At 41.9% G+C, this 19,570-nt stretch overlaps 1 protein-coding gene across 2 annotated transcripts in view; it reads left to right on the top strand.

The window, feature by feature from the left end:
• The first annotated feature begins 9,501 nt into the window (after positions 1-9,501).
• KCNIP2 (potassium voltage-gated channel interacting protein 2) overlaps positions 9,502-19,570 on the top strand; it is a 251,777-nt gene continuing 241,708 nt past the window's right edge. For both annotated transcript variants that reach the window (XM_075257856.1, XM_075257855.1), the window contains exon 1: positions 9,502-9,680. In XM_075257856.1, coding sequence (XP_075113957.1) covers positions 9,608-9,680 — 73 coding nt within the window. In that variant the 5' untranslated portion in view covers positions 9,502-9,607. The remainder of the gene's footprint in view (positions 9,681-19,570) is intronic.

Below are 19,570 nucleotides of genomic sequence, written 5' to 3'. Positions count from 1 at the left end.
GAGGCCCTCTACTCCCCTGACAGCGTGCAAATAAATGGGCACTGCCCTTCTTAACAAGGCTGGAAGCCAAGATCGCTTGCTGGCAGCTTAGCATAAATCAGTGCTGATAAGTTCAGAGGAGGATGGACGGTCATGTGTGACAATCGCAAACTTTGGAGGTTTGGCGGCCCAATTGAAGGTGACACGTCTCAAGCAGACGCCGAGCCTGGAAGTGACAAGGTAACATTTGGGCTGAGAATTTTGTGACAAATTCTTAAACTGAAGTTGAAAGCGAGAACAAAAAATGAAGTTAGAAAACATTAATTGACCGGTCGCTATTGAAAGTCAGACATGGAGTAATGACACGAATGTTACTGATGGCTTCTATGTCACCGCTAAACTACATGAATCCAGTCCAGTACGTCCACTTTGGACAATGCCACTTGGTCTCGTTGCTAGTGAGACCTTATTGGTTGACTGTGATCTGTGTGATCAGTTTTCCTACAGAGCCTCCGCAGGGGAAATGGGGTATTGCACTGGTTCCACTAGCAGGTTGTACTGTATCTGTATGACGTATGGACATGGTGGGTCCTCCAGATGCTCTTAGTGGCTGTTCTCTGCTTTGACTCCTAGATGAGGAGCCCAAATGTGGGTACCCCTAAATTTAACTACTTTATAATCCCGAAAATACAATTCTATGCCCTATTTCTAAATATAACATCCCGATAAGCTAACGTCTTCTCGGCCAATGTGCTGAATATAGCAGATTATTGGAGGTTGGACGTTTCGGGCAGTCAGGTGGGTCCGAATAATAAACCTTAATTTACTTAAAGGGGTATCCAATAATTTGTATCAATGTTCTAGACGAGTAAGGGTTCACTAATCACAAGAATGCATCAAATAATCTCTCTCCTGTCAGGTGGGTGGTGCCAGACAGCCTACTCAAGCCGAGGACCACCCACTTGACAGATGAGAGCCCAATTGGGTGTTGAAAATTACAGCATTGATTGTTCAAGAATGGTAGGGGCTAGAGAAAAAAATCCAACTGTACCGGAATCAGTGAATCGGAGACTGTTGGATGATGAGAGTTGGTGAAGATGGTGAATGGTCCTCTTTAAGGGCCCCTTAGATGCTGCAAATGCCTTGGAGGAACAATTCAGATAAGAACCTTCTCCTAGGTTTGCCTGTCCAAGACGGACTCCACCTTGTCCATGATACCCCAATATCCACACCATATGTCGCACGCCCCCACGTCCTTATTATCCTTCCCAATTATATTTCTGACATCTAGTCCATGAATCTCACTTACCCCGATTCGATGTTACAGAGTCGTCCTGATATAAATGATTCACAGCCATGGAAGAAGAACGTCGAGAAATACGGAGAGAAGTACAGGAAGATAAAAATAGATCTCTACATGTAAAAAGATAGTCAGATTAGCGGTGGCAGGAGCTCCTCCAGGAGAGCTTGTGTCTACAATTATGTTATATAAGCGCTGGGGACGTCGCTGTAATAATATCAGTGACACGTGTACAGAAGATGGCGGGAGACGTAATAACTGGGCTGTAATAATGACCGACGATGTCAAAAAATTAGCCAACAAGGGGTCTGGTCACGTAACTAAGCTGCTGCCAATAAGCGAAGAGATTTCATCCTTTCCGTCCTGCTGTTTAGTCACAAAGACAAGAAACAGCGCCACCCTAGACCATAGGCAGTATCTAGTATTGCAGTCTAGACCTATTCACATTTACTACAAAGAGAAGTCAAAGGGAGAACCTCCCTGTATATCCAACATGTATCTGTGAATAGGTAATGAAAAAAGTATACCTCTAGGTCACCTGGGAACATATATACTGTATATATCACTAGGCAATGGGTGTTTTATATATATATTATTAGATCATTAAAGGATCCATCAAGATCTGTAAAGAGAAAAGGGAATGGCACTGTATATATAACATCATCCACCAGGAATAGGTAAACTATATACCACTAGGTCACCAGGGATTATATATTGTGTATATCAATGAGCCACTAGGCAATGAGAATTTTATGTATCAGTAGGTCACAAAGTATACACCAAGATCAGTAAGGCAAAAGGGATTGGCAAGGATTCGGAAACTTTATATCACTAGCTCCCCAGGGACTAGATATGTATATAACATGGAGTCACTAAGCTATACGCCTTGTATGCATCAGTAGGAAACCAACAATTCACTGAACCCTGAAAGGGCAAAAGGCAATGGCACTATATATCAAGCAATAACATGAATAGTTAAATTATATACCACTAGCCCACCAGGGACTATACATTGATTCACTAGTTACTGACCACTCAGAACAGCAAGAAACGTAAACCAATGGGTAACGGGCCACTATACTGTATATACCACTAGCCTACCACGGGCTATACACTGATTCACTAGATACTGGATATTGTATATATTAGTAGGTTACAAATTATCCACTAAAATATATATACCACAGGATAATGTCACAATGACCATTCAGAAGAGCAAGACACTTTACTCAATGGGTCAGAAGGCGCGGACATAGATAAGTGACCACTATACTGTATATACCTGTAACCTACCAGGGTCTGTGTACAGGATATACAAGCAAACACCAAGGATGAACCTGTATAAAATGGTATAAATGGGTACTCTACGTGCCAAGGCAGTAAGTACTAGAGAGCAATTTGGGAAAGCTTCAAACTTGGGTAAAGAAATGGCAAATAAAATTCAATAAGAAAAAATGGAACAAATTCTCCAAGACTGTATTACATTACATAATAAAACACTGAGTAATACGGCTACAGCGGAAGACCGGGGGATGGTAAACTTACCTATAGTGCCCAGTGCCAGGCAGCTGCTGCCAAGGCAAATACCATTGTGGGGTAGATAACCATCATGAAATGAATTGGGGGGAGGGGGGTGACAAAATTCCAATGTACAAACACATGAATGGCCAGATCTCCATAGACAAGGTATAAGTATAAGTAGTGCGAATATGGATATCACCTCTACAAGATGTTGGTGGCCTCCACCTCATACAGGTCTTCTTCTGGATCCACACAGTAGGGTTATAGGTTGGACTGGACTGACCGGTGTCTTTTATCTACATCGCTGGTCGGCAGGTAGTGGGTGGGTTAATGTTACAGATGAGTGAACCAGATCCAAAGGAGTCGGCTTTGTTACAAATTTTTCAAAAATATCGGATTTGGCCGAATGAGAAATTTTTGAGGTTCAGCACCCACAAATCACTGTTATATTCGGAGGTCTCCTTCGATCCTGGAGTATAGTTCAGAGGCTCAGTGGAGGTGATGGAGAGGAGTATCAGCGTATATTATGTTCCCACACCTACCCCAGGGTATAAGAGCAGCATCTCCAATTTGGAACAAAACTGGCGGACAAACCGAATCTTGCAAGGTTCGCCCATCTTTAGTTGGATTTTACCACTCAGCAGCAAGTATGGACACCACAAGTACCATGAATCCTCCAATTCCCCCTGATGGTCTATGTCTACAGTATATTGGCCCCGATCTTTGTTACAATGTAACCAGTTAGTTCTATGGTTGGATGCGGAGATTCTCTGCTTCTGTCCTGGTCGCGCAGTGCACTTGTGGTTTTGATATGTATATATATATATATATATATATATATATGTATATATATATATATATATATATATGTGACATGTTTGCTGTGCACAGACCTGACCTCTCCTACACCTCGGACTCCGTACACGGACGTCCGGGTACATGACTAGAGATCCTCAGGTCACATTCTTAGAGATTTCATTTGAGGGCATCACTTAATTGGCTCTCGGTGACCCAGCGGGCAACTATAGAGAACCTGATAAAAGATCATGCGGTGAGGGCCATGGGAGCGTTTGCAGACTCTCTCCAGCTCTTGCGCTATTTTAGGGCTGGCACACAATACAATCAATGGACGTGGATCTAATTGGGCGCAGGCGACGTTCTGCAGGTGTGCGGCGCTCAGCGCTATGTATCAGTCAGGGCAATTATGAGAGTCGTTGCTCTACCGAGGGGACTCGTATAACGCCATTGTCATTACCCCAAATCCAAACAGAATTTTGGAAATTTTGGACAGTTCAGGTATAAATGGAAAAACTCAAAAGGGGGAAAGAGAGGTAAAAGGGAACATTCGGTACTTGGTAGCATATGTCTGCACCCCCAAGGATTCCTTATCAGAGGCAGAAAGCTATTTCCAGGCATCGAGCCGATGACACTTTTGCTTTATGGCCTCCGTGGACTCCGGGTTTTATATCACAACAGTCTTTTACTTTCTGTCCAGGGAGGTTTTTATTGGGAAAATATCAGTGTTGTTCCTGAAAACTGACGTTAGTTTCCTAGAGACACCAGATAATCCTGATAATCCTCGATAATCTGGATTATAAAAGCTGGCTGCATAATGTATTGTGTGCAGGTAATAAAACTTCTCCATGTTTATAGATAATTCCCTGTCGCCGGTCCTCATCCCCCCATCACCCCCCCCTGGATGCCGTGCTGTGATCCTATCCAGGGTGGGGTGCTGGTTACGAATCTCCCATAGACTGCAGTAGAAGGGGCTGCACATGCACCGTATGTAAATACAATAAGGGATCAGATAGGAGATGCAATGAAAAATTCAGCTCAGGGGCTTCCATCAGTCTGACTCTGTCCAGTGATGTCACTATGTCTGGCGCAATGACATCATTATTATCTTTTTTGTAGCCATAGGAAACAGATCACGCTGTATACACCAAGACCCAACACTTCCAGGATGTGCTATTGTGTCCTTGTAGATTCATGTCATATAGGCTGCAGTATACTAATATTCTATATATCTTACAATGTGGCAGTATTATTTCTATATCATCCAGGACATCATCTGACCTCTGTAGTATCCATTCATGATAATGCACAGACTGGCGCGTCCTGACATGGGACTGTACAATAGGTGAATCTGACTTTTTTTGGTTTTGCCCCTACCCTGGCTGTCCCTTAGTTTGCTATAATTCCTGGACACCCCCTTTAAGGTGGTTACAGGACAGGTGTTGTTGGCACCATTGCTCCAGAATAAAGGTATATACTGTACACTGGCCAGACACTCTTTGGACTGAAAGCTTTTCCGAGCATGCATGTGTTGTAGATGTGAAGTGAGGAATAGCCGCGGCCAGACATCTCCGCCTGAAAAAAAAAGGGTCAGACATGTTACAAACCAACAGCCTGGCAAAGTCAGGAACCCCCATCAGATGTTCATTAAAACCAGTGGGTTCAGCCCCCATTAATGCAATTCTATGGCTAGTTCACAACCGTTACCAGTAGTCACATCCAGCAACAAATCCACCTCTGCTACATCTTTGTTAGTAGTTTAACACATCCTTCACATTTTAACCCTTGCCACTAATAATTTGTAAAGCTCCAGCCCCCTCCCATGTTCTTACCTAACATGTACATTACACTGACGCTCTCCTACCTCCTCCCACTGGTTGCCTACACTAACCATTCAGCAGCCCTCCCCGCCTCCTGCCATATTACCTACAACATATGCTCCAGCTCCCCGGCCTCCCCCGCTACTATTCTCACTATAGAATAATCACTTATCTGTTGTGCTCAATAACATGAAATCCGCCACCAGGTTACCTGCCCGGGATAGGTCAGTGTGTTACCTGTAGTTTACAAGGAGTCTATTAAAACCTGATTATTATAACTAAGGGAATTAGCAATGTGCACAAACTGCACAGCCCCAAAGGTGGAGGTAGCAAACTCAGCTCTGCTACATATGTGTAGATATCATAGATGCATGGATCAAGTGACTCTGGTTAGGACTCTGGTACAGTTGCAGTCGGGGATACATCAGTGTCTCTGGCTGTGACTCTGTACAGTTGTAGTCGGGGATACATCAGTGTCTCTGGCTGTGACTCTGTACAGTTGTAGTCGGGGATACATCAGTGTCTCTGGCTGTGACTCTGTACAGTTATAGTCGGGGATACATCAGTGTCTCTGGCTGTGACTCTGTACAGTTGTAGTCGGGGATACATCAGTGTCTCTGGCTGTGACTCTGTACAGTTGTAGTCGGGGATACATCAGTGTCTGGCTGTGACTCTGTGCAGTTGTAGTCGGGGATACATCAGTGTCTCTGGCTGTGACTCTGTACGGTTGTAATCGGGGATACATCAGTGTCTCTGGCTGTGTCTCTGTGCAGTTGTAGTCGGGGATACATCAGTGTCTCTGGCTGTGACTCTGTGCAGTTGTAGTCGGGGATACATCAGTGTCTCTGGCTGTGACTCTGTACAGTTGAGGTCGGGGATACATCAGTGTCTCTGGCTGTGACTCTGTGCAGTTGTAGTCGGGGATACATCAGTGTCTCTGGCTGTGACTCTGTGCAGTTGTAGTCGGGGATACATCAGTGTCTCTGGCTGTGACTCTGTACAGTTGTAGTCGGGGATACATCAGTGTCTGGCTGTGACTCTGTACAGTTATAGTCGGGGATACATCAGTGTCTCTGGCTGTGACTCTGTGCAGTTGTAGTCGGGGTTACATCAGTGTCTGGCTGTGACTCTGTGCAGTTGTAGTCGGGGATACATCAGTGTCTCTGGCTGTGACTCTGTACAGTTATAGTCGGGGATACATCAGTGTCTCTGGCTGTGACTCTGTACAGTTATAGTCGGGGATACATCAGTGTCTCTGGCTGTGACTCTGTACAGTTGTAGTCGGGGATACATCAGTGTCTCTGGCTGTCACTCTGTACGGTTGTAGTCGGGGATACATCAGCATCTCTGGTTGTGACTCTGTATAGTTGTAGTCGGGGATACATCAGTGTCTCTGGCTGTGACTCTGTGCAGTTGTAGTCGGGGTTACATCAGTGTCTGGCTGTGACTCTGTACAGTTATAGTCGGGGATACATCAGTGTCTCTGGCTGTGACTCTGTATAGTTGTAGTCAGGGATACATCAGTGTCTCTGGCTGTGACTCTGTGCAGTTGTAGTCGGGGATACATCAGTGTCTCTGGCTGTGACTCTGTATAGTTGTAGTCGGGGATACATCAATGTCTCTGGCTGTGACTCTGTACAGTTGTAGTCGGGGTTACATCAGTGTCTCTGGCTGTGACTCTAGTACAGTTGTAGTCGGGGATACATCAGTGTCTCTGGCTGTGACTCTGTACAGTTGTAGTCGGGGATACATCAGTGTCTCTGGCTGTGACTCTGGTACAGTTGTAGTCGGGGATACATCAGTGTCTCTGGCTGTGACTCTGTACAGTTGTAGTCGGGGATACATCAGTGTCTCTGGCTGTGACTCTGTACAGTTGTAGTCGGGGATACATCAGTGTCTCTGGCTGTGACTCTGTACAGTTGAGGTCGGGGATACATCAGTGTCTGGCTGTGACTCTGTACAGTTGTAGTCGGAGATACATCAGTGTCTCTTGCCGTGACTGTACATTTGTAATCGGGGATACATCAGTGTCTCTGGCTGTGACTCTGTACAGTTATAGTCGGGGATACATCAGCATCTCTGGCTGTGACTCTGGTACAGTTGTAGTCGGGGATACATCAGTGTCTCTGGCTGTTACTCTGTGCAGTTGTAGTCGGGGATACATCAGTGTCTCTGGCTGTGACTCTGTGCAGTTGTAGTCGGGGTTACATCAGTGTCTCTGGTTGTGACTCTGTACAGTTGTAGTCGGGGTTACATCAGTGTCTCTGGCTGTGTCTCTGTGCAGTTGTAGTCAGGGATACATCAGTGTCTCTGGCTGTGACTCTGTGCAGTTGTAGTCGGGGATACATCAGTGTCTCTGGCTGTGACTCTGTACAGTTGTAGTCGGGGATACATCAGTGTCTCTGTACGGTTGTAGTCGGGGATACATCAGTGTCTCTGGCTGTGACTCTGTACAGTTGTAGTCGGGGATACATCAGTGTCTCCGGCTGTGACTCTGTGCAGTTGTAGTTGGGGTTACATCAGTGTCTCTGGCTGTGACTCTGTACAGTTGTAGTCGGGGATACATCTGTGTCTCTGTACGGTTGTAGTCGGGGTTACATCAGTGTCTCTGGCTGTGTCTCTGTGCAGTTGTAGTCGGGGTTACATCAGTGTCTCTGGCTGTGACTCTGTACAGTTGTAGTCGGGGATACATCTGTGTCTCTGTACGGTTGTAGTCGGGGATACATCTGTGTCTCTGTACGGTTGTAGTCGGGGATACATCTGTATCTCTGGCTGTGACTCTGTATGGTTGCAGTCGGGGATACATCTGTGTCTCTGTACAGTTGCAGTCGGGGATACATCAGTGTCTCTGTGCAGTTGCAGTCGGGGATACATCTGTGTCTCTGTACGGTTGTAGTCGGGGATACATCTGTGTCTCTGTACGGTTGTAGTCGGGGATACATCTGTGTCTCTGTACGGTTGTAGTCGGGGATACATCAGTGTCTCTGGCTGTGACTCTGTACGGTTGCAGTCAGGGATACATCTGTGTCTCTGTACAGTTGCAGTCGGGGATACATCTGTGTCTCTGTACGGTTGTAGTCGGGGATACATCTGTATCTCTGGCTGTGACTCTGTACAGTTGCAGTCGGGGATACATCAGTGTCTCTGTACAGTTGCAGTCGGGGATACATCTGTGTCTCTGTACGGTTGTAGTCGGGGATACATCTGTGTCTCTGTACGGTTGTAGTCGGGGATACATCTGTGTCTCTGTACGGTTGTAGTCGGGGATACATCAGTGTCTCTGGCTGTGACTCTGTACAGTTGCAGTCGGGGATACATCAGTGTCTCTGTACAGTTGCAGTCGGGGATACATCAGTGTCTCTGTGCAGTTGCAGTCGGGGATACATCTGTGTCTCTGTACGGTTGTAGTCGGGGATACATCTGTGTCTCTGTACGGTTGTAGTCGGGGATACATCTGTATCTCTGGCTGTGACTCTGTACAGTTGCAGTCGGGGATACATCAGTGTCTCTGTGCAGTTGCAGTCGGGGATACATTTGTGTCTCTGGCTGTGACGACTTGTGCTGTAGTCGGATGAGTTTCTGCACATGTCAGAAGTAAGGAGACGCCAGCAGCCCCGACTCTGAGCGGAGACTGAAAGAAGGAATGAAAGTTATTCCAAGACACTACGAGGAGAAGCAGCAGCAGCAGAAGAGAGAACTGGAGAAGGAAGGAGCAAACTCCCTCTGAAACCTGCCAGCACTGAGGATCTGCCTTCTTCTCCTCCTCATCATCCTCATCACATGGAGAGGAATAAGAGGCAGGAGAGAGAAGGGGCTGACACTGAGGATTAGCAGCAGGAGGGCAATTTATAAGAAGGAATGGTGTGATTGCCCCCCCCAGCAGCCCTCCAGCATCTCTCTCCTCCTCCAGCCACCCTGGACCACAGCACATCGTGGAGTACAAGACACATCCGACAACAACAAGCATAAACAAACCCAGGGCAGCAGCACCAGCGTCCATGTCACGAAGGATCTCATTAACCCCTCAGCTCCTGGAGTAATTTTTTTTTTCCATCTTTTCTTTGGACGAAAGGATCTATATTTTTCTCTTTAGAACCCAGTTATAAATCTTGAGAACCTGAGGATTCTTAAGGGTTTGGGAGGTGAGAGACTGTCTCTGATCCCAAGTCTATACATTTACCTCTGTCTGAAGATGAGGAGTAAAGGTAGGAAAGCTAACCTTTCAGATTCAAGAGATCTGGATGGATCGTACGATCAACTTACTGGTAAGTCAGATCTTCCCCCTTCCTTGTTGTGGAAAATGGGCAGCATCCCTTTAAGAGCGCACGGATCACTCGGCAACATTATGCAATACATGGATACATTGTTGCTTGGATGGACTAGGTTTGGTTTATTGGGCATTGGTGATGTACAAGGTATATAGATGACACCAGTCAAGGGTGACCTGTATATACTGGGCAGTGAGGGTATATAAGATACTGGGCAGTGGTGACCAGAAAGTTGGAGTCAGTTTACAGAGTCATAAAGTGGTCCCTAAATCCTGAAAGAAAAGGGCAAATTCTGTCTTGAGTTTATGTAATAGTCACAGGATCAGGTGATCCCTATATATTTCTGTCTGCAGGATAGGGATCGGGATCTACATGGAATGGCTGATGATCATAGATTACTAATAAATAGTACTAGTATATGGTATAGATGGATAGAATGTAGAACACAAGCAGTTAATTCCGCTTTCCACCCGTGGACACATTGTAGCCGGGCATCCATCTGTCTCCCTATGACTTTGGTACAGTTGTAGTCAGATGAGTTTCTTCACATGTAAGAAGTGAGGAGATGCCAGAAGACCCTGAATGTGGTCAGAGACCGAAGGGATCAAAGTATAATGAACTACAAATACCAGCATGACACAGGCTGCTGATATTGGGAGTTGTAGTTGTGCAGGGAGCCACAGGTCTCTGTCACTCACCATTAGCATAGTGACACCAGGGCTGCCTGGATGATGTGCATTGCGTGCAGGTGCAGATTTGCATCCACCTACAGCTCGGATTATACTCCTCATGTGCTCCAGAATATTTCTTTGACCTTTTCAGACCTGCAGGAAATCATGAACAGGGGAGAATCTGAGAAATAATCCTCAGGTACAGCCTTATGTTGTATACCACTTAAAGGGCCCCGTACCCTGAGAAGCCCAATGAAGCCACCATGAAAATCATGATTATGGATTTTAGAAATCGGGCCATGGGTAAACGATGATAGTCACGTGATCTAAGATCGCCGTGTCGCCACTTCTAGTCACAAAAAGGTCGATAAGTGTCCAAATTTTTTGTGTAACATTCGCACATTGGATTAGTAGGGCGACATGGCGATTTTTGTTAGCCAAAGTCGCCATGTAGCCATAGCCTTAATGAAGGTTTGCCAATCTCAGAAATGGCACAATGGTTATATAGAACTCCATGTAATTAGCATATTGTGTAATTGACACAATGATACCAAACCATAACAATATAATAACTTAAAGGGGAAGCACACATTTTAATTGATGAATTTACAAAAACTATCATTTGATAAGGAAATTTATTACTGGCTAAATTTAGATAAAAAATCTGATGGACGGAGTTTCTATCATTACAGTGACTGCTAATGAACTTGACTTTAATTACATTGTAGCAACGTTGTCCAAGACCATTACTCTGCCACTATGTATTAAAGAATTGGTAAAGGTCAAACATACTTCAAAATGTCCATTAGACTAAGGTTTCTGCCTCTATGGACAACGATGGGCATGAAAACCTGGAGTACAATAGGGATTAATGATCCCTATGTAAGTAGGAGATGGAAATAGCAAATGGGTTTGACTGGACTGAAGGACAATCGTAGACGTTCAGTCACAGCTACATCTGCATGGAGAATACATGTCCTCCTGTGCTCATCTGGGTTTCCTCCAGATTCTTCACACTCCAGATATTTGCCGATAGGTTAACTGTTTCCCAATGAAATGGACCATAGTAAATTAGTTAGTTATAGATATCCCGATGTGACCTGGCTGGAGACTGTGTACAGTGCCAACCGATAAACTGGCACCGCATAAGGTCTATGGCCCGGAGGATATTGACGGATCCACAAGTAATGACCCCAGTATCCTCACAAGTCTCTGACAGTAATACAATACTAATACTAATACAAAACCAAACTATTCCTCATGATCTCTCCTCATCTTACTGGCCGGTGACTACTGTACATCTATGTCTGAGCCTTCTCCCACTTACTGCGCTTCCCACTCTGTGTTCTCTCCAAGTTGTCTGTATTTTCAGGTTATTTTAGGTCAGTAGCAAAGGAGATAAACATACGTACATTACAGTGTCATGATATTTGCTATAGCATATCAAATCTGTAAGGTGCAGCTATGTGTAAGTGATTTTCCAAGAATCCATAAATAAAACCCAATGGACAGAGCACAAGACATCCATTAATTTCCTAAAAGGCTCTGAGATGTGGTCTGGTCATAGCCAGAGATGTCAGCTCAGTACAATGGAAGAAGTTACCCTCATACAGTAATGTGTCTATCTACTATAATGTACAAGAATATAACTACTATAATACTGCTCCTATGTACAAGAATATAACTACTATAATACTACTCCTATGTACAAGAATATAACTACTATAATACTACTCCTATGTACAAGAATATAACTACTATAATACTACTCCTATGTACAAGAATATAACTACTATAATACTACTCCTATGTACAAGAATATAACTACTATAATACTGCTCCTATGTACAAGAATATAACTACTATAATACTACTCCTATGTACAAGAATATAACTACTATAATACTACTCCTATGTACAAGAATATAACTACTATAATACTACTCCTATGTACAAGAATATAACTACTATAATACTACTCCTATGTACAAGAATATAACTACTATAATACTACTCCTATGTACAAGAATATAACTACTATAATACTACTCCTATGTACAAGAATATAACTACTATAATACTACTCCTATGTACAAGAATATAACTACTATAATACTGCCCCCTATGTACAAGAATATAACTACTATAATACTACTCCTATGTACAAGAATATAACTACTATAATACTGCTCCTATGTACAAGAATATAACTACTATAATACTACCTCCTATGTACAAGAATATAACTACTATAATACTGCTCCTATGTACAAGAATATAACTACTATAATACTACTCCTATGTACAAGAATATATCTACTATAATACTACTCCTATGTACAAGAATATAACTACTATAATACTACCTCCTATGTACAAGAATATAACTAGTATAATACTACTCCTATGTACAAGAATATAACTACTATAATACTGCTCCTATGTACAAGAATATAACTACTATAATACTACTCCTATGTACAAGAATATAACTACTATAATACTACCTCCTATGTACAAGAATATAACTACTATAATACTACTCCTATGTACAAGAATATAACTACTATAATACTGCTCCTATGTACAAGAATATAACTACTATAATACTACCTCCTATGTACAAGAATATAACTACTATAATACTACTCCTATGTACAAGAATATAACTACTATAATACTACCTCCTATGTACAAGAATATAACTAGTATAATACTACTCCTATGTACAAGAATATAACTACTATAATACTGCTCCTATGTACAAGAATATAACTACTATAATACTGCTCCTATGTACAAGAATATAACTACTATAATACTGCTCCTATGTACAAGAATATAACTACTATAATACTGCTCCTATGTACAAGAGTATAACTACTATAATACTGCTCCTATGTACAAGAATATAACTACTATAATACTACCTCCTATGTACAAGAGTATAACTACTATAATACTGCTCCTATGTACAAGAATATAACTACTATAATACTACCTCCTATGTACAAGAATATAACTACTATAATACTACTCCTATGTACAAGAATATAACTAGTATAATACTACTCCTATGTACAAGAATATAACTACTATAATACTACTCCTATGTACAAGAATATAACTACTATAATACTGATCCTATGTACAAGAATATAACTACTATAATACTGCTCCTATGTACAAGAATATAACTACTATAATACTACCTCCTATGTACAAGAATATAACTACTATAATACTGATCCTATGTACAAGAATATAACTACTATAATACTACCTCCTATGTACAAGAATATAACTACTATAATACTGATCCTATGTACAAGAATATAACTACTATAATACTACTCCTATGTACAAGAATATAACTACTATAATACTGCTCCTATGTACAAGAATATAACTACTATAATACTACTCCTATTTACAAGAATATAACTACTATAATACTACTCCTATGTACAAGAATATAACTACTATAATACTGCTCCTATGTACAAGAATATAACTACTATAATACTACTCCTATTTACAAGAATATAACTACTATAATACTACTCCTATGTACAAGAATATAACTACTATAATACTGTGCCGATGTACAAGAATATAACTACTATAATACTACCTCCTATGTACAAGAATATAACTACTATAATACAACTCTTATGTACAAGAATATAACTACTATAATACTACTCCTATGTACAAGAATATAACTACTATAATACTACTCCTATGTACAAGAATATAACTACTATAATACTACTCCTATGTACAAGAATATAACTACTATAATACTACTCCTATGTACAAGAATATAACTACTATAATACTACTCCTATGTACAAGAATATAACTACTATAATACTGCTCCTATGTACAAGAATATAACTACTATAATACTACTCCTATGTACAAGAATATAACTACTATAATACTACTCCTATGTACAAGAATATAACTACTATAATACTACCTCCTATGTACAAGGATATAACTACTATAATACAACTCTTATGTACAAGAATATAACTACTATAATACTGCTCCTATGTACAAGAATATAACTACTATAATACTACTCCTATGTACAAGAATATAACTACTATAATACTACTCCTATGTACAAGAATATAACTACTATAATACTGCTCCTATGTACAAGAATATAACTACTATAATACTGCTCCTATGTACAAGAATATAACTACTATAATACTGCTATAATTATGTATTCCCATAAAACCCCTATGACCACACCATAAGGACATGGTTCTTCTTGTAACATATAAGGCTATAATTTCAGGGCCATGACTATATACAGTATTAGCAGACAATGCTGCAGCCACTCTCTTTATGTATCAGATTTATAGAGAATATTTATATACTGTATATACATAAATAGAAGATTTGTAGGTGACAGCAGACTCCCCTCCTCCACCCTCTTCTCCTCTTTTCTGGATACGTTGGACCTGCAGCTTTTCAGCAAATACATCTGTTTATATAACACAGGACTAGTATGCAATGAGCGGAATATAACAATGCAGTCAATCAGTCTTTTTCCACCTGTGGTAGGCGCTGAATGGCGGCTTTGTGGATATACAATCTATTTTAGGAACCAAATATGAATCCCTTTAATTTTAACTTCCAGCCTTGCACTTGCAGCATATGGAAATTTATATGTAGAATTATACAATCATTTAAAAATATTGTTCAGCATAAGTCAATAGGGTTAGCTTTTTTCTAGAAACAGCGCCACCCCTGTTTATAGGTTGTGTTTGGTATTGCAGCTCAGCCATATTTACATGTGGACACAGGCTAAGCTGCCCTAACATGTTAGATGAACATCAACTGAACTTGCTGATTTTGGAGGGAGCGGCCAACCTTATAATGTCTATGAGGGTGTCACAAGTCTCCCTTGATAAAAGATGTTGATGGAAAGAAGTTTTAGTCTACTGGTTTTCTCCATAGCATAGCATGAGGCGTAGAACATGTCAGTCGCTGGGTTTATACACCATAACTCAGTTCGGAATTGGCGCTGAGATTTCTGCTGTGAGAGAGGGAGATAGAGCTTCTTAGTATACAATCAGGACATAGAACTTCTCATCAAACTAGTGCTAAGTCCTCACACCATGATATACTGCCATATAGTGAATAATAAAAGTCCTTGTGCACATTATATACAGAAGGAATGATAGTGTATACATGCAGGGGTGACTATAAATGTGGTGAACCTGGCAGATGACCCAGTCTTCCATTCTTCTGAGAACCTATTCTTAATGGACAGATCCCTAAATTAGACAGAATTCTACAATGTAGCAATAAAAGACACAAACTATTTTGAGGGATCATAAATCAAGGTGCCGCACCGACTCCGAGGAGGCGGTACTGGCCTATTATTTAAAAATAGAAGACGAAAGAGAATTTTAATTGTGACATCTTCAGAGACGGAATTCCCAGGTGGAAACATTAACGCGGCCGTCACGTTTAATTACGACTTTATACCCGGCAGCGTAACTCCGCATTCTTCAGGGACCCCAATTACATCATAATCAATTTACTATCTCGTCATCGCAACACTGTGTGTGTCCCATCCCCGTACTGATGCTATGGCGTATTGCCGTCACTAATGAGCTATTAGCATTAGTCAATGGATGGTACTGGTAGAGCAGACTTAAGTTTGGCTTTAGCCAATAACAGTGAACTAAGTGACAAATTCGGCTCTGCTATATCCACAGTACCGGTACAGGTCATATGAGGTCATGCTTTATTGGGGTTGTACCAGGATAAGAAATTCCTGTCTTTGGGCTGCGCCTGGTATTGTAGTTTTGCTCGATTGATGTGAAGTGCAGCAACGCTCTTTACTAGAGTTTAGTGAACTGGTTTGTAACGAGACAAATTTTCCAAAAATTTGGGGTTAAGACCATAAAAAAGTGGAAATCCAGGAAAGGGATCAGACAGAATAAAGGAATAGAGATGAGCGAGTAGGTATTCGATCGAATACTACGGTATTCGAAATACTCATACTCGATCGAGTACCACTCGCTATTTGAATGGAAAAGTTTGATGCAGAACCAGCATTGATTGGCCGAATGCTATACAGTCGGCCAATCAACGCTGTTTCTTCTCCTACCTTTAGAAGTCTTTTCCGTGCAGCTTCTCCGCGGCGTCTTCCGGCTCTTCATTCACTCTGCCAGGCATCGAGCCTGGGCAGAGCCGACTGCGCATGTCTGCTTGTATTGCGGGCATGCGCAGTCGGCTCTGCCCAGGCTCGATGCCTGGCAGAGTGAATGAAGAGCCGGAAGACGCCGCGGGGACGCTGCACGGAGAAGACTTCTCGGAGGATCCAGCCCGACCCTCACTCGTGGACTTGGTAAGTATAATTTGATCGAACATTGCCTACCCCTGAAACGAGCATTCCCCCCCCCCTAGACTATAATAGGGTTCGATATTCGATTTGAGTAGTTGAATATTGAGGGGCTACTCGAAATGAATATCGAACCTCGAACATTTTACTGTTCACTCATCTCTATAAAGGAACACCACTACTCCCCTTACCTCATCTCTCGTGGGTATCCGGTCTTCTTTACCATCACCTGGTCTCATCCTAACACTCTCGCAGATGTCTTCTCCGACGTCACTGCTGAGGTCTATGATTGGACTGGCAGCGATTATGTGGGGCACACCAAAATCATCGTGCTCTGGTCCAAGTGTGACATTGTAGAGGACACTGTAAAGGGCTGGAGAAGGCCACAAGAGTCCGCGAATAAAGACAGATGCTAGAGAAGAAGACCTGATGCCCAGGACCCCAAAATTTTAGGAAAATTTATTATGAACCCTTCTCGATACAAACCTCTAGTTATTATACTCAGTGGATTGAAGAGACCCCATACTGTAACAATAACACTTCCAATTTGGACGAAACCAAAATTTGTGGGTGAACCTCCCAAATATTCACAAAACGAATTTCTCATCCCATCACTTCTCATAACCCGTGGACGAGTACGGTTTTGGGAGGAAGTAGTCCTATCTGCAAGGGCAAACAAGGAATTTATCAGATCTATATGCCAAAAAAAAATGCAAATTTCGGCACACGTTTTTTTAAATGGTGGGTCCGCTTGGAGCCTGACCAATTTGCTATAGTTTTTGACATAAATTGGGGTAAATTATTGCACAAATCTATACCTGATTCAATATTCTGGCACATGAACTGCCAAGGATGAACAAAATTCACTGCCATCTGAAGTTGTCGTGTATATCTACCATGACCACTAGGGGGAGCTTACTCTACATTACCTTATTATTGAGCTGCTTGGATAACAGTAGGCGTTAAACTCCTTAGCTCCCCCTAGTGGTGGTGGTAGGTAAAACATTTTCTTACATCTAATGCTATGGAAGAAGATTTAGAGCTTTGTATTAGAAAAATGGCGTAAAGATATAATATGGAATGTTTAATTTAAAAATCCAAAATAATTTTGCCAGATCTTCCACTCAGACTAGATTAGTGTCACCGTCCTCCTTAATGTCATGTAGTAGAGGGAAGTGAGATTCCATAGGATGGGAGATTGACCTTTAAAAAGCGCAGGAAATGGTTAAATTGCCTCTTCCATTTTCAGGTCACGCTCGGTATTTAGTCGATTCCCCGGACATTGTGATTTTTAATTAAATCCTGTTTCTTCTATCACTCCCTGATTAAATAAGAAGAAAAAGCCTCCTAGTGGGGCAGTAAATATAGACTTCTCGATCTGTCCGCCCTGCAACATACAGAACGGGGGAGTTGGGGGCGGGGGCAGTAAATGGCGAAAAACAGGAAATCGATCTTTTAGGAAAACGATAAGCCAAAGAATATTTATAGTATTAGATGAATTTGGCTCAGGACCTAAGTAAAGACAAAGAATTGCCAGGAGGGTTTTAGGTTATAAGATCCATCTGGTCAAGACTTCACGCTCCTGTCCGGAGTCTCCCAACGGACACCGGTCACCTCTGGCTGGATAGTAATTAAAGGCAATGAATACTTCTGCACCTGTTTTATTGCCTTAATACCAAGTATCCTAACCTGTCTCTAGGGGGCACTTGACGTAGAGGAGATTTCTTTACTTTATACCTTTCGTAGCCTTGAAAAATCTTGGACCACCCCTTTACTTTCAAAAAACAAAGACAGTACAAGGACTCCTTTAAGACTGGTTGAGAATGCAGGCATTAAAATGATGGCAAAAGTATTCACACCCCTTCATTCTGATCATGGGCTTGGAGGTACTTTGTAGTGTTTTTGAGTCTGGGGTACTTGGATAAGTCAATAAAAATTCCAACCTATTTCTTTGACCGTGGAATATTTTGGGTCACATGACTTGAGTATGTCCGGCAATGAGTTGTTTGGTGGACTATGATTGAGACATGAGGTGTGCAAGAGAATGGTAGAGAATGGACACCCACTGATCTTGAGAATGGGGGATCTTGTATCCTCCATTTGGATGGATCCACAGTTGTACGTCTATCTTGACCCTTCATCATTTCAATGGGACTGCTGAAGAACATGGCTACAGTATCTGTCCCCTGGAATTGAATGTAGTGACACCATGTATGTGCATGTTGTTACATCGAAGGTGGACTTGGGATCCCTTTTTTCATTATCCCAGTAGTTGAGACCTCCAAAATCTAGCAGCGTTCCCCTATCCATTGGATAAGGGGTAACATCCCAGGAATACCCCTTTAATATTTCTTTATATCATCACTTAGATACACGACTAATAATCTTATATATGTTTTTAGAGATCTCATTACGGGCCCATCTATACGGGGTCCCAGATCAGCCAGACCATTAGGACATATCAATGACTTTCAGCATCTGGTCACCACGTTGAGATGTTCTACTAAGAACACAACCCAAGTGTCGGATTGAGGTTTATGGACCCATTGGGTAAAATTTATTCTGGAAGGTCTTAAGAAATAGACCACGCTACCCTTCAAATTTGGTGTCTTCTGCCGGACCCTTATTGTGTTAGAACTTAGGGGGGGTTCTCTGATATCCTGATGGTACCATTTTGACTCAGTCCTAAGTTCTCATTAGACTCCTGAATTCGTCTTCTGGTTCTTCGACTTCTAAATGTTCCTTATTTTCAAAGAATTTTTTTGGTGCCATGCATAAAAAATGTCTTATCAATGCTCAGAAACCAAATGACTATGTCCATCTAATGTTCTCAAACAAAG

The sequence above is a fragment of the Leptodactylus fuscus genome, chromosome 10 (genome assembly GCF_031893055.1).
Source record: "Leptodactylus fuscus isolate aLepFus1 chromosome 10, aLepFus1.hap2, whole genome shotgun sequence".
Taxonomy (NCBI): domain Eukaryota; kingdom Metazoa; phylum Chordata; class Amphibia; order Anura; family Leptodactylidae; genus Leptodactylus; species Leptodactylus fuscus.
The sequence above is the reverse complement of the archived record's forward strand: the minus strand, read 5'-3'. Positions and strand labels throughout refer to the sequence as shown.